This window comes from Apis florea, unplaced genomic scaffold (assembly GCF_048593485.1).
Source record: "Apis florea isolate Af1SG1 unplaced genomic scaffold, ASM4859348v1 contig_3391_pilon, whole genome shotgun sequence".
Lineage (NCBI taxonomy): Eukaryota > Metazoa > Arthropoda > Insecta > Hymenoptera > Apidae > Apis > Apis florea.
Window position 1 is genome coordinate 183,229 of NW_028256754.1, and position 15,921 is coordinate 199,149.

At 20.8% G+C, this 15,921-nt stretch overlaps 1 protein-coding gene across 9 annotated transcripts in view; it reads left to right on the forward strand.

Annotated features, from left to right (window-relative positions):
• The first annotated feature begins 1,386 nt into the window (after positions 1–1,386).
• Positions 1,387–15,921, forward strand: part of LOC100864971 (uncharacterized) — a 113,809-nt gene continuing 99,274 nt past the window's right edge. Inside the window, exons 1-3 of one of the 9 annotated variants that reach the window (XM_086912586.1) lie at positions 1,400–1,623; positions 1,711–1,840; positions 4,253–4,893. In XM_086912586.1, coding sequence (XP_086768712.1) covers positions 4,786–4,893 — 108 coding nt within the window. In that variant the 5' untranslated portion in view covers positions 1,400–1,623; positions 1,711–1,840; positions 4,253–4,785. Of the gene's footprint in view, positions 1,624–1,710; positions 1,841–3,997; positions 4,894–15,921 lie in introns of all 9 variants that reach the window. The other 8 variants (XM_086912581.1, XM_086912583.1, XM_086912585.1 and 5 more) reach the window with 8 other exon arrangements.

Here is a 15,921-nt window from a genome sequence, read left to right on the forward strand (position 1 = left end):
TTAATATAATTAATATTTAATATTTAATAGTTTTATAATTTCATAAATTATTTTTTAAAGCAATTACTTTTAATATATATATATATATATATATATATTATTTCATTAAGCATACATACGTATTAAAAATATTATTTTTAATTTTAATTTTATCAATAATATATAAGAATAATGAATGAAGAGTAATATGAATATATGTTATTTTTTTTTCTCAATTATATTTAATGTATAATAAAGTGCAATAATTTTATCTAATGGTATAAGTAAATAAAATAATATAAAATAAAATGATAGTATAAGTAGTAATTATTATTAAAAATTTTTTTTCTGAAAATTATTATCAACATAAAAGTAAAAAAGTTTTGATACAAATGTTAAAAAAATTCCTAAACTAAAACTCAATTTCTAAACTAAACTATTTACTTACGTTTATAAAAATAATTTAGATAATTGTATTATTTACAACAATTGACGATCATTAAATATGAAATATGAAATTCATAAGTAATAATATTAAAATTGATTATATATTTTTTACATTGTATTAATATTTAAAATGATTAATACTTTAATATATATTTAGAACTGTTTTATATATATATATATATATAGATGCTATAATAAATTTTTTTATATAGATTATAAATATTTAAAAATCAATGAAAATGAAAATAAAAAATTGTATAAATTAATGAAATAATGAAATAATTATTTTTGTATCATAAAAGTATTTAACATTTATATTACATTTATAAAATATATAATATTATATAATTTTTATATAATATTTTTATACCTCATTTTTTGTATAAAATAATTTCAATTCAATTATAATGTTGAAATTTAATTTTTTTTAAAATATAATTTTTATTTTATTTGTATTTTATTTTATTTTGTTTTGTTTTATTTTAATATAAAGAATAAATACAATGATTTTATTCGTTAATATACACAATATATAATTAAATTATTAAATTTTATATACATTTATATTTTATTATTTGTCTAATTCCACTTTATTATTTTATATCTAATAAAATAATTTAAAAATTATATATAATGATATGTATAATTAGATATGTTTTGAGATAATTAATTAAAAATCATAATAGAAAATTATTAATTATCTAAAGGTTTACTTATTTAGAAAAAATCATTTATTAAGATAAATATCATTTTGCTCAATTTTTTTGTTTTTCTTTTTTTTTCAAAATTATCTTCTTCGTGATTTTTCTTTGTTTTCAATAAATTTATTTCGATCTAATACACAATGTTTTTCGCTTTTAAATAGAACTGAAAGAGGATTGGTAGTGCTCTCACTGGCAAGTTCAATTTTTAGCTGTATGAGTGCGCTCGTGACGTTTTGCACTTTGTATAGCCTGTATAGGACAAGTTCTACATTTTGTGCACCAGTGGTGCCGCTATCGCGGTTCGAGATGTATCATTTTTGGATTTATTTTTTTTAAAGTCATGATATCATGTTTCGACCTATTTTTTTTTATAGACATTAGTGTAAATTGTGTGTAGAAATGTGGAAAAAATAATTATTAAACTTATTAAATGTGATTAGTTTGTTTAAAAGTTAAATTAACTAGTGCAAGGTGTGACCGCGCGTGATTCGAGGTAAAGGATAGCTTCTTTCTACTCGACTGTCTTCCATACTAGCTGGTTGCCACGAGATCGTTTCGTATAAATATTTTTTTTAAATAGATCATCAAGGCTTCCCTACTGACTTAGTGATTTAAAAATCAGGTTAAAAGGATACTGATTCTTCTATTGTTTTCATTGTGAAAGTGTTGAATGCACCTTCAAATGTGATATGTTTCAAAACTGTATATATGTATGCATAGCATTAACATACACTTTGTTATCAAAATTTTTATTATTTATAATGCTAAATGCTTAATTATTGTCAAGCATCATATTTTTTCCATTAATGTTATTAGTTCAAATAATTATAAAAAAGTATCTATTCAAAAATATTTTACAATATTTAATATTTAAATATTTAATACTTAAAAAATCATTTGAATGATTGTTAAATGAAAATGTTTTTTTTTTAATTTTTTCTTTTAAACTATTTATTCATATTATTTTATTTAATTTTAATTTTTTTTAAGAAAATTAATATTTTAAAATATCTATTATTATTAACGTAAATAATTTTTAATTTATGTTGTATTTTATTATAATAAATACAACATAAATATTATAAAATTATAAAAATATCACAACATATGAAATTATAATTTAAAATTTTTGAAATAATTTAAATTATTGAAATAATACATTTTAGATTTGAATAATTTAGATTTAAATTAAAAAAAAAAATTTAATGACGTGAATAGACAAATTTTATAAGTATTTATTAATAATAACAGAAATTTCAATAATAAATTTTGTAATTTAGTTATTATACTATTGGATCATATGAATTATTGTGAAGATGTAGAAACATACAAGCGCGAGAAGTACCGTTTCTCAAAACGGTCGGTCGCGAGCGCGATGATAATTTGCAACGTAAACGTTTCCATACAGTTAGTTTCAGGTCAGTTACGAGTTTCATCGTCAATGCTCATCATGGAGAAAAATATACTATACTAAATTATTATGGAAATTTTACTCTTGTAATATTATATCGAGGTCGATTCGTTGTTTGCTTACGAGAAAATAGGAACAAAATAATTTTGTCTCAAATAAGATTTAGTTTTCAGATCGAATAAACTTTGTCCTCGATTTCTACAAATAATTTTCTTAATTCTATGGTAAAGGATAGTTAAGGATTGAATCTATTTTGATTCAACTTTTTAATATTATATTTATCTATTATTTATTCTATTAAATTAATAAATAATGCTATTTATAGAATTAATATTATATTGCATAAATTACAATAAATAAATTGCAATAATATTATATGTAAAATGATAAAAATGAAAGAAACATATTTTCAAATATTATTAAAAAATTTATTATTGTTTCTTAAACTTATTTGTTTTTCGTATATATTAGTATCCATGATAAAATTTAAAGAAAAATTTTAATTTGGTAATAAAAATTGAAAGAAAGATTTTAATTTGGCAATAAAAATTCAAAGAAAGATTTTAATTTGAATTATTCTAAAAAAAAAAAAATAATAAAAGTAAAAAGATAAAAGTAATAACAAAAGTAATTGAATAGTGAAAATTATAAAAAAAGTGGATTTTATATTCATCTTGTATTTTTAAAATGTACGAAATGCATTTTTTTATTTTATTTGTTTTTTACTATTAAAAAATAAAGTTTGAATTTTGAAAATTAAAATGTGAATTTTTATAAATCACAAATATTATAATTTCTTCTTAAAAATTTTCCAAAGTTCTAGATTAAAAAATTTTTATTATAATATATAGATATAATAAAAAGCTTAGCTTATAATAAAAAGCTTAGTAATAAAATTTTAATTTAATAGTCTTCAAATAATTTTCCATTATCTTTATAATATTATTTTTCATATTATATTAATATGATTATCTTATCTATAAATATTTCAATATATTGGATATTTTCGCATGCGATCGATCTCATAGAACAAGTTTCTTTGAATAAATCTTAGTTTATATACTTATTTTTCTTATTTATATCAGAATATGCGAGAAAAGAGAGCAAAGAAATTTATATTATCGTCATAGCACATTTTTTATTAACAAGTTTTATACACATGTTCTTAAAAAATAATTGAAATGTTGATAAGAAATAATAGAAGAAATAAAACGAAATTGATAGCGGGAAAAATTGAATCGTATATTACGGTCTCACGATTTCTTATATGGCTTAATAAAAAGTAACCAGGATTATTAATTCGTTTTCTCTTCGAATTCTTATCGTAAAAGAAAATCATCATTAATTTATCGAATATTCATGTTTTCTTCAAATTTTATAAAAAAATATTTATAAAAAAATATCTCTACATATTTCGATTTGAATAATAATTTCAATCACATTAATTAATCATTAGTTTTGCCGTCAGTTGATTATGAATATTCTGAAAAAAATTTTCATTGCATTACTTTTTCATTATTCACTTTCATTATTAATGAACAAAGCTGCAAAGTTTATAGATTAATAAGAAAAAGAACACGAACAAAATTTTTTTAAAAATATATAACTAAAAAATATGCAAAGACAATAAAAAAAGATGAAAGATAAAAAGATTAAAATACGTGGCATGTAAAAATAGTATTTACAAAAACATAAGAATCGTGATTTTTAGATATTAATAGTGAGCATTAGCGAACAGAAAATCACGAATGGAGAACGAAAAGCAAATAAAAACAGGAATAGTTAAAAATCAAAGGACAAGAAAAATATTTATAAATGTGCAAGCAGAAAAAAATTTACATCACTATTAGGAAGAAACAATAGGAGGGGAAAATTTATGATATAAAGGAAGAGATAAAAAGTAATAATGGAAAAATATGAAATGGAAAGAGACAAACGAAAAATGATAAATAAATAATGAAAGAAATAAGCGAAGAAAGAGATATATAATAAAAGAAGAAATTCATCAAAACGGAGAAAACAGAAAGTATACTACGATAAAGATACACAATAATAAACGAAAGACAAGAAAATAGAAGAAAAAGAACAAAAGAGGGGAAATAAAAAGAAGAGTGAAAGAACAAAAAAAGAGAAGCGTGAATAGTGTGGTTTTGGATTAAGTGCGATAGTAAAGAAGGTTGTGGAAGAAAGAAGAAAGGTGCATTATACCTGGAATACATCCTGGAGTCCGATGTTCAGAGTCGTATGATGGCCGGGGCTCTATCTGAGAATGCCCCGAGGCCTATTAGTGTCGTCGCAGTAAGCGGTGCAACAATTGATAATGCAAGAAGTAACCAGCTTAATAGATCGCAGGTACGTAAATTACAATTATTATTTTTTATAAGCTTTGTGCAAATAACGAAAATTCATTAATCTTTTTATGAAATTTTAAATATCGCATTCTGTATAAAATGAATTAATTATTACTGTTTATTTATTTAATTACTTAATATAAATGTGAAAAATTAATTTTTTTCACATATCAACACTAAAATTCATTTTACAAAAATATTAAATATATTTTAGAAATTACTAATCAATCGTTTTCTAATTCAAATATACAATTTATACATTAAAAAATAAATTCAATATTTTGTAATAAAATATTATTAATACAATAAATATTAGATATATTATATATAAAAGATATATTATTGATTAATTTTTTGTTTTTTTAATTTTATTTGATTTTAAATTTTTAGAATTTCAATGACTATTGCTATTTTACAAATTTTTAAAATATTATTAAGTTTGTATTTTTTTTATAAATAAAGATAATTATAATTTTGTAAACAAAAAATCTAAATAGATATATTTATACTATTTTCATTATTTATTACTTTTATCAATTATGGTATTTTGTATATTTAATTTCAATATATAATAAGAAAATATAAATTTTAAATTTTTAATTAATTTAATAATTTAAATTATATTATATTAAATAAGTTAGTATAGATATCTTTGAGTATATATATATTGGACTATTGCTTTTAAAATTCAGAATTTATGTTATATATAAATCTTTTTTTGACAAGAAAAATGCTTATTAAAATGCTCAGAGTAATTATTTTTGTAATATATATAATTAATATCCAAAAAATTGTTATTTTCTCATTAAAAATTGAAGAAATTATAAAAATAAAATATCGATAAGAACTTTTTTTTTAACTCCATTGTAATTAAAAAATGTAGTAGGCATTTTTTTTTATTTTTTTTGAATTTCTGATATAACGAATTTTATAAGAAAGATTGTGCATTCATATAAAATTTTTAATAGATTATAATTTGTTATTACTTATTTTAAAAAAATAGGAGATTATGTCAAAAATAATTTGCAAATTAAATAAAAGTGTATAATATAAATAATTTTTAATTTAAATAATATTTAATTCAAATATTATCAATTAATTTTTTAATAATTTTTTTATAGAGAAATTTAAAAAAGATTTAAAAAAGATATTAAAATAAATGATAAAAACTAACATCCATTTATTTATGAAGTTTTTTAAAGGTTATTTTAATAAAAATTTATCAAAAGAAAAGATAAAAGATTTGTAAAAATTTATAAAAATTATTAATTTAATTTTGTTATAGTATATAAGTATAGCAAAATTAGAAATATATTTTTCGTATAAATATATTATTATTTGTTATGGTAATTAATTACTTTTTATGATTAATTACTTTAATATGTGACTGATTTTTATAGTTTATAATGTACTGAATATAAATCTGTAAATTATTTCAGAATAGTTTTTAAAAATCAATTTAAAAAACTATAAATTTTTAAATTTGAAAGTATTATTTTATATTAATTAAATTATAAAGTATTATGTTTTTATAGTAATATTTATTCAGTTACTTTTAACATTTCTTATTTTTAACATTCTTCTAGATTCTCTTAATAAAATAATATAAATAATTATTAAATTAAAGGATATTTTATTAATTATTTGATTATAAATATTTAAATAATATTTAAATAATGATTAAAATTAAAAAAACATTCAAAACATATTTATTTTTCTTGATATTTAAAATATATATTTCAAAATTAAAGCAAAATAATAAAAAAATAAAATGATTGTATATATTCCTCGATGTTTTATTTAACAGAAAGATCTGCTCCATCGCTTAGTATGATTAAATTTTCTTTTAGATTTTAAACTTTTGAAATAAATTTATATATTTAAAATTTTCTCCTAGACTTTTAGTTTTTAAAATAAATTTAAAAAATGTCAATTTAAAATATGTTTTGAGTATTTTAACTTTGATCATTATTAAATATATTTGATATATATTTATTTTTAATATTAAAATATATTTAAGTATTATATAATATTTAATAATCTAATAATCTAATACTTATATCATTTATATTACTCGGAAAAATTCATAAAATCATTTCGTGTCTTGGATAATTGAATATTATAATTTTATAAACTGATCTAATCTTAAAAATCTTTTAGAAAAATGAAACTAAGAAAAATAAGGTATTAGATATTTGACAAATGATTGTAATTAAAATATACGATATTTTATTATATGAAACATTAAATTAAGAGATATAAAAAGAAAATATAATTTTCAAATCAAAAGATTTTCTAAAATAAATATTTATTGTCAGCATAATTTAATTTAATATTTAATGATTATAGAATTCTTTAGAATTTTAAATATAAGAAAGATTTTAACTATTTGAAAAAGTGTAAAAACTTTAATTAAAAGAAACTTTATATTAATAAAAAAATGATAAAAAGAAAAATGATAATAAAAATAAAATAAAAAGGAAAATAAAACAAAAATTTAAAAATGTTATTATATACTATATTATTAAAAATTATTTAATAAATCATAAAATTATTTGATCAGCCAAAAATACGATAATGTAAAAAAATAAGATGAATGAAATACTCAAACACGAAGGCTTTTTTTATTTGCAAATATACAATTTACAATTCAATAAAATCATTAAAAAAATAAATCGAAGAATATTCATAATATTTATAATATACAAAAAAATGTGATATTTTATTCTTACATGTCATTTTTATATTATTTTATGTCAAAAAATTGTTACAAAATTAATAGTTAGTTTTATATATTTTTAAATTTAATATTTTGTCAAGTTTCTTGTAAATATGATTTTGGAAATTTCAGATATTAATGAAAAAATTATTGAAAAATTTGATTAATTCTATTTTATTTTTAAATAAATCTTATCTATTTTTTGTCATTTTTCTTTTATTTTATAATTCTATTTTGTTTCTAATAGAATATCTGAATATTTTAATATTTGTTTCTATAATATTTTCATACAAGGATAATAAACTAAAAATGTTATATAGAAATGCTGTAAAAAATAAAAAGTTCAACATTTTTTAACGCATAAATAGTTTATTAATAAATAAATTAATAAACTAAATAATATATATAGAAAAATTAATATTTCAAAATAAATTTTTTTTTTTTATGAAGACGTAGAAAAACATTTTTTTGGTTTCGCAGTATAATCGCAATATAACTTTCTTAGTCTAACATATTTAATTATTTCAACACATTATCTAGATATTCATTAATTTATAATTTTAAATATATTATAATATTTATATATATGCTATATATTAGTATTATTTTTTAATTCAGAATATAAGTGAGTTTTTTATTTTGTTCTACTATTTGGTTTTATACTATTTCTGCTTGATTTAGATTACTATCTCTTTTTGATTTGATTAAATAAGAAAGTAAAGGGTTTTTCAGTATCTTTAAGGATATCAATTTTTTTTATGTTTGTCATGTTTTCATATAATTTCGCATATTTTTTTATCAATTTTGTGCAATTATATTGTATATTTCTATATTAATCTGAAATTTTATTAATTTAGATTATTTCGAGTTATTAAACATCAGTGAATAAACAAATTTTTATGCTTTAAAGTAGAGAATGGCTTTTAAACATTTACATGAATAGGTATCAATCAACAAAAATGAAATAAAGTATCTGTTTGGACTGATTTTATGGATGGAATTTTATGGTGAAATTCCCATTCATGCATCTTATTAGTTTCAGGATACATTGTTTTCTCTTGAAAGTAATGAGTAGAAAATAATTTGAAATTTTATTGAGAATGTTATATTTCACAGATAATTCAATAGTTGATGCATCTGATTGTTGTCAAAAACTCAAATTATTATAAACGAAATAAATAAAAGATGAACAAAAATTTAAAAAAAATATTATGATCCATCCGAAATATTATGTATCGACGAATTATTACTCTCATTTCGCGGACGAATCATATTCAATATTTGAAACAAAAAAAATATAAATATAGCAAATAAAAATATTTAAATTATAGATGTTGCGATTATGGATACAGTTTTCGTGTCTATACAGAAAAAGCTCTGGAGAAAGAATATTATATTGTAATGGATTTATATAAAGATGTGTTTCATAAAAACTATACATATATGTAATGTAAACTTGGCGAATAAACTAATAAAGAAAAATATATATTTGATTAATATATTTTGATCATAAATGAAACTTAAATGAAATGATAATAATTAAATTGAAACGCGGAAAAATTATTGATGAAGAAAATAGTAATAAAGTTTTAGAATGGAAAGATAAAAAATATTTTGGTTTTTTTTACGAAAAATTCTAGTGAAATGATAAATATAAAAATATAAATTTATCATAAACTAAAAATAGTCGTTGAATATAATACAAGAAAAACTGCTATTAATTTTTCTGATCAAATAAGTGCATTGAATCAAATAATAGCTTTTGTTGTTGTTGTTGTTATCAATTGCAAAAAAAAATGTGCATAAAGTTCGAATTATTGTTCTGAATGAAAAAACGTTCTGGCGATTAATCATTTGGTTAATCATTATTTTTTGTAATATATGTTGCGTCATTAACCTTGGAAACATATGAAGGTTGATTTATAACACGAGTGCATAAGATTATTTTTGAATGAAAGTTTTTAGAAGATTTTAAATAATAAACCAAATATCTCAAAATTCTCTGTTTCTATATTCAATAGTTGCAAACGTGTTATAAATCAGACGTTCTGAAGGGTAATTTTAAAACAATTTGTTACTGTTCTCTTGATCATAAGCCTTACTTAAAAGATAACTTCAAAATCTCGCGGTGTTATCTCATCCCTTCCATTAGAAACGTTCGACATTACGGAAGGGACGAAAATAATATAATAATAATAATGTTAATGTGTCTTTTGATTTTCCAAAGAAATTAAGATTATCAATCAGGAATGTAATGAGACAAATGAAATGAGATAAATGCGAAAATAGAACAAATTCAACCATCGTGAAAACAAGATCAATTAGTACTATCATCCGTAGACTCATTTCAATATCAACGGCATTTACTTCTAATCAACGAGCTGTAATCATGTCAACGAGATTTAGTATCATTAAGTTGAAACTGAATCATTGGAAGTTATTACTTACGATATACGATTACGAATATATATATAATCGAAACGCTTTTAACATTGTACAAAGTCAAGCCATCTTTGTTTTAATAAATTGTTTTAATAAATTCCATTAAAATTACAATATTTATTTTTTAATCTTGATACTATAAATCTCGATATCAGGATCGACATCATTCAAATAAAAAGTTTACTATCAATCCCCCAGGAACTAATGTCGTGTTTAATGTGTTAAATCTGTCAAAACGATATCATTCAACTGATATTTTATCCGTTGCGTGAAAATGTTTTAAAATTCATTGACGTTCACCTGCAGTTCGGCAGAAGACAGAGAAAATATCCTTGAAGAGTTCGACAATGTCAAACAGAGAGATGTATTTGAATATAGTAATCTTAAAAATGTGCTTAAAATTCTTGTATTGTACTAAATGGTATAAATTTTATATTTTAAACTTTAATTCTCAGTTAATATTCGATCGAAGGACCAAAATGTTAGCTTCAACCCTTTCGTGAAGCTATATAGTAATAAAATTGATTTATTACAAAATTTGTAAAAAAAATTAACAAAATTCTATTCTAAAACAATCAAGAACAAAGTTCATATGCTAATGAAAATTTAAGTTGTTGAATGAATTCACGAAGTTCTAAAAGTTCTGTTAATTCGAGATTACAAAGTTCAATAGTTCAAACAAGTTCTAATAGTTCAAAGATTTGAAAAGTTTAAGGGATTTAAGAATTTAAGATAAAGGAAGAAACTTCGATAGTTTAAAAAGTTCTATGATTTAAAATGTTCTGACATTTAAAAAGTTCTGATTTTTCTTGAATTTTATCAAATTTATGTCTTTTAAAATTTATGCTCATCTCGCAAAATCGCAAGTTTTCAGTGAGATATACAAGCGGCCATAATATCATGGATCAACTTTCTAGAGCGACATTCAAAGGAAAAATTTTAGAATTAGGCTAGTTATGCTATTCACAAAATTTGCTGTTTGCAGGAAATTGATCTGTAAATGTTTATAAAATATCGTCCTAAATTTCAAAATTAGGTTCATCTTCCAACCATACCAAAAAATATATAATTCCAAGAATTTTCTAAATTTTTTTCTCAAAAACAACATTGACCTTAGCAACATTATTGTGTGTCATGTGTTCAATTTTAATATAAACTTTATAATATTTAATTCCTTTTCTTTTTATATAATAATAGTATGTTTTCTTCCATTGGACTATAAGTTTTTAGTCTATTTATAGATTGTTAATATATATATTTTATTATCTGATTTATCATTTAATTATACAACAAGCATTTCTCGATTTTTTTTTTATTATCTCTTTACTTCCTTTCAATTATTTTGTTGTTTCGATTTTATTTTGTCTTTTCCTTTTTTTCGAACCACGCCATGCGATGGCAGATAGTGAGTTTTAATGTAGTGAGTCTAATGTAGTAAAACAAAGGTATTCCACAATTCACATTTGTATAATATTTGTGTAATGTATATTTGTGTAAATAATATTTTTATTTCCTTCTTAAATATATTCTTTTTTATTGTATATTCTTTATTATTAATCAAATTATTTCACAATCTATTTTCTAATAGGTTATATGTCCAATATTTTCGTTATTGTGAGTGATTTAAAACTGAAAGAATAATAAAAAGTGTATTGTTCCAAAATTTTATGATTCAGTGTGAAGATGTATTTTGTACCTATTAAAATTAAAAAATAAAATAAAATAAAAATGACTGAAGCTGCATTCTTCGTTTCAAAATTATCAGCGGTGGAAAATGAAAATTTACATGATAGATCGATTTTCTAAAAGTCAAACGAATGTTATATTATGGATTTAAAAGGATGGTGAAACTTAAATTTTTCTGATGAAGTATCTTATTAAATTAACTGATCATTTATTGGATTGATGTGAATAAGATTGCGTATAATATATGTTAAGAAAAGTAATCAATCAATACAAGTATCTTGCATTAAAACTGAACATATGATTTATAAATGCAAAAGTAAATTCGAAAAAATTCATTATAGATCATATTTCAAAAATAAAATAAATAATAAAATAAAGATATGGATATGAAACAAAAAGATCTTGTTGTTATAGCAAAAATTTTATCTATCTATCAGCAAAATATGATAATGTTCACACAATCTGGTATGTACCGAGTAGAACAGAGTGATTAACAGAATAGATAATTTAATAAATGAAAAAATGTTATTGAAAAAAGATATGCAAAGATATTTTGTGAAGGAAGAAGCCTTACTATGCGAGAGAAAAAAAATTATATTCGCTATGATTATATATATTTCTGTGAAAAAACCGGATGTTGACTCATGATTGTACATTGAAAAAGGGACAATTTTTAGCTCAAAAGAATGAAAATGAAAACATTTCTATTAAACTGTTTAACATAGAGTATATTTCATAAATGAATGATGAAAATATATATAGTTTGTCGAATCGGATACTACGAAACACATGTCTTTCAGAAAAAAATAGTTCAAAAATATCGCGTGAGCGCTATTCTGAATGTTTAAGGCAAAGACAATATCGATCATCGAAGTAAATACTGTCAATTTATAAATAGAGATTTATAAATATAGTTTATTCGGAGAAATTCATAGAAATTTTTTTCTGTTATTATGGCACGCAGACTTCTCTTATGTCTAAATAAGGAATAGTATTAGCTGAGAGTTTTGTTGTTTTTGAGAGTTTAATCGAATGTATGTAATTGTATATTTTGGCATAAATCTGGCTAGACCGATCCTAAAGATTATACATACATATTCCAGATACGGTTGATTCAGATAACAAGCACTATTTTAATTCGAGTCTATCCTAAATCAATAAGAGATACATTGTTCTGTTTTTGCTTGTTTTGAGATCTTTGTATAATCACCATAAACGAAGAATTTTCCTTTAACTTAGGAGTGTCACTAAATGTGCAAAAGAAATTTTTTATGCTAATCTATGCAGTAAGATGAGCCAGCCATCGATTGGAGGATCGTATTTTTATTATTGAAAGATAATTACTCAAAATATTACTGTTTATTTCTTAGAAGAGAAAACTTAGAAATTTTTAATTATTTGAAACAGTTTTATGCTGTACAAACGAGCAGGCAATGTAATGTAAAAAAATTGAAAACTAATTATAGTAAAAAATTTTGTAATAAAGCATTCAAAAATTATTTATTTTCGAAAATTATGAAACATAAAACAACAATACCGCGTGTGCAAAAATAAAACGGATTTATCGAGAAATAGAATAGAATAATTGTTGAATCAGTGAAATTATATTATATTGCATGCAAAAAATTTATTATTGTACTTATGGATTGAGGACAGCTACAGCTATTTACGTTAAAAATCGAACAACTATGGAAATATTAGAAAGATTAATGCCATATAAGAAATAATAAACGAAAATTATATCATTTATAGCGCATTTATAAATTTTTGAAAATGATTGTTATGTTTATACTAAAAGGTCAAAAGAACAAGTGGGAGATAAATTCAGAAAAATATTTGATAATAAGTTATAGCGAAACAAGCAAAGCTTGCTAGTTATCGATTGCGAAGAAATGTTGTATTCGTAGAAATGTTATTTTTAACGAGAAACTTAGTCTACCGAGATAAGTTTATTTATAAAGTTTATTATATTAAGTTTATTGATAAAAAGATAAATAAAAGAAATATGCAAGTAGGATAGTGAGATTGATAGGAATGAATCGATATCGCTATTGAAGAAAACTAAAAATCCTCAGCAGTCGATATTTAACCAGATTCTAATTTGTTTCATAAATGTTTGATGTCATTAAAGAAACTCATCCTGAAATAGTAAAAATATTCTTTGTTGCTTACGAGAGTAGCAAAGACGCAAACAATTCAAGAATTATTAGAAGAATCATTCATCAGATTTAGCAGAAAATTCAATTAAATGGATAGACACAATGAAGAACTTAAATCTTTCGAAGAAAAAAGAAGAAGAAAAAGAATTTCTTAAAGGAAATAAAACATCGTTTTTAATTAAGAGATCAAGCAATATTAACATTATTTCAAATCGTTAAATTTTCAAAAAAATATATAAAATTGATAATTTATAATAATTATAAATATAATATTATTTATAATTTATAAATATAAGGCCAGATTAGTCATAAGAGACTATGCACAAAAGAATTATAAAATAACATTCTTTTGTAAAATATGACACTATTGTTTATTGCTGCTGTGATGGATCTAGAAATGATACAATTGAACATTCCTATGATTTAGAAAAGATTATTTTTATGCACCAATCAACTAGTTTAGATGTTTATTAAAAAAATTTGCATGGATTAAAACAAGCATCATTTGAAATAAAAGAATCAGTGAATTTATATATATGTGAATATAGTTTGACAATTTAATATTGATGCCTATATGTGTTACTTGATTTTAGAAACTTTTATATTGAAAATGGTATAATTTGTTGTAACAATGTCTTTTAAAAATAAATGATTTACTTTTAAATCTCAATCGAATGTTTAAAATAAAATATTTTGTCAGAATGCAAATAGAAAAAAATAGAGAATTGCAAACTTTGAAAATATTTCAAAAAAATTTATGCAGAAAAAATATTAATTATATTTAATTATATTCAAAGTTTTCCAATTGCAAAACTTGCAGATCCTAATAATTAATTTTACTAAGATTGTTGGTACAAGTAAAAAAAACATTGAATTATTTCCTTCAGAAAAACTATCAGTTCATTAATATTTTTATTATTTTGACACATTAGTGATTATAAGATCTTATCTGGTGTTCATTATAAGCTAAGTCAATTTGTAGAAAAATTAAATAGAAATCACTAGGATGGAATTAAACGATTATTTAAACATTTAAAACGAACAACAGATTATGGTTTAATTTATAATCAAACGTCAAAAGATTCAATTTTAATTACATATTATGATTCTGATTGGACAGGCAATATAAATGCCAGAAAAAACACCATTAGATGGATATGTCATTTAAATGGTGCGTAAATGATAGCGTTGCCATGTAAATAATCAACGTTTACCTCAACAATTAAGGCGAAATTTATAATCTGTGTGTAGCAACGAAAGAAGTAATATGGTTGAGATGAATTTTTGCAGAGTTAAATTGTTTTCAAAATTTGCTGATTATGATAATCAAGCTACAATTATTTTGAATTCAGATAAAAAGTCTAAATATATAAATACACAATATTATTTTAATTATAAAAAAATATGAAGTAGAAGAAATAGATGTTAAATGTATTTAAATTGATAAAAAAATAGCTAATTTGTTTATGAAAGAAAATTACCGAAGCAAAAATTTCAGAGTTTATTATTTCAGAATGGTATTAAAGAGATATATAGATATGAATGAAATTATTCATGAATGTAATTTTATAAAGATATTCATTGAATGAAAGTTTTGAGCTTATAATATATGTATATAAGAATGACTCATATTTTGTATATTTGTATGTAAATTGGATGTCACCGGACATGCCGGAATATCGCTGTTTCAATTCTGTTTTGTTTTTTCACTTTTTTAAAACGTTATGCGATATAGTGAACTCAATATATAAAGATATCGGCACAACCTTATCTATATAACATAATTTATTTTTATTTTCTTTTATTAAGTATTTTTTCTTACTGTAATATTTTTTATTATTATCAAATTATTTCACAATTTATTATAATCCTAATATTGAATTTTATTTATTTGAAAAAAATAAGAGTTCACAATATTTTTATAAGCGAATAAGTTTCTATAAAAAACTATGAGAAATGTTCTGAATTGATGTAAATAAAATAAAAAAATAAAATAAAAAAATCTTTATTAAAAAATAATATA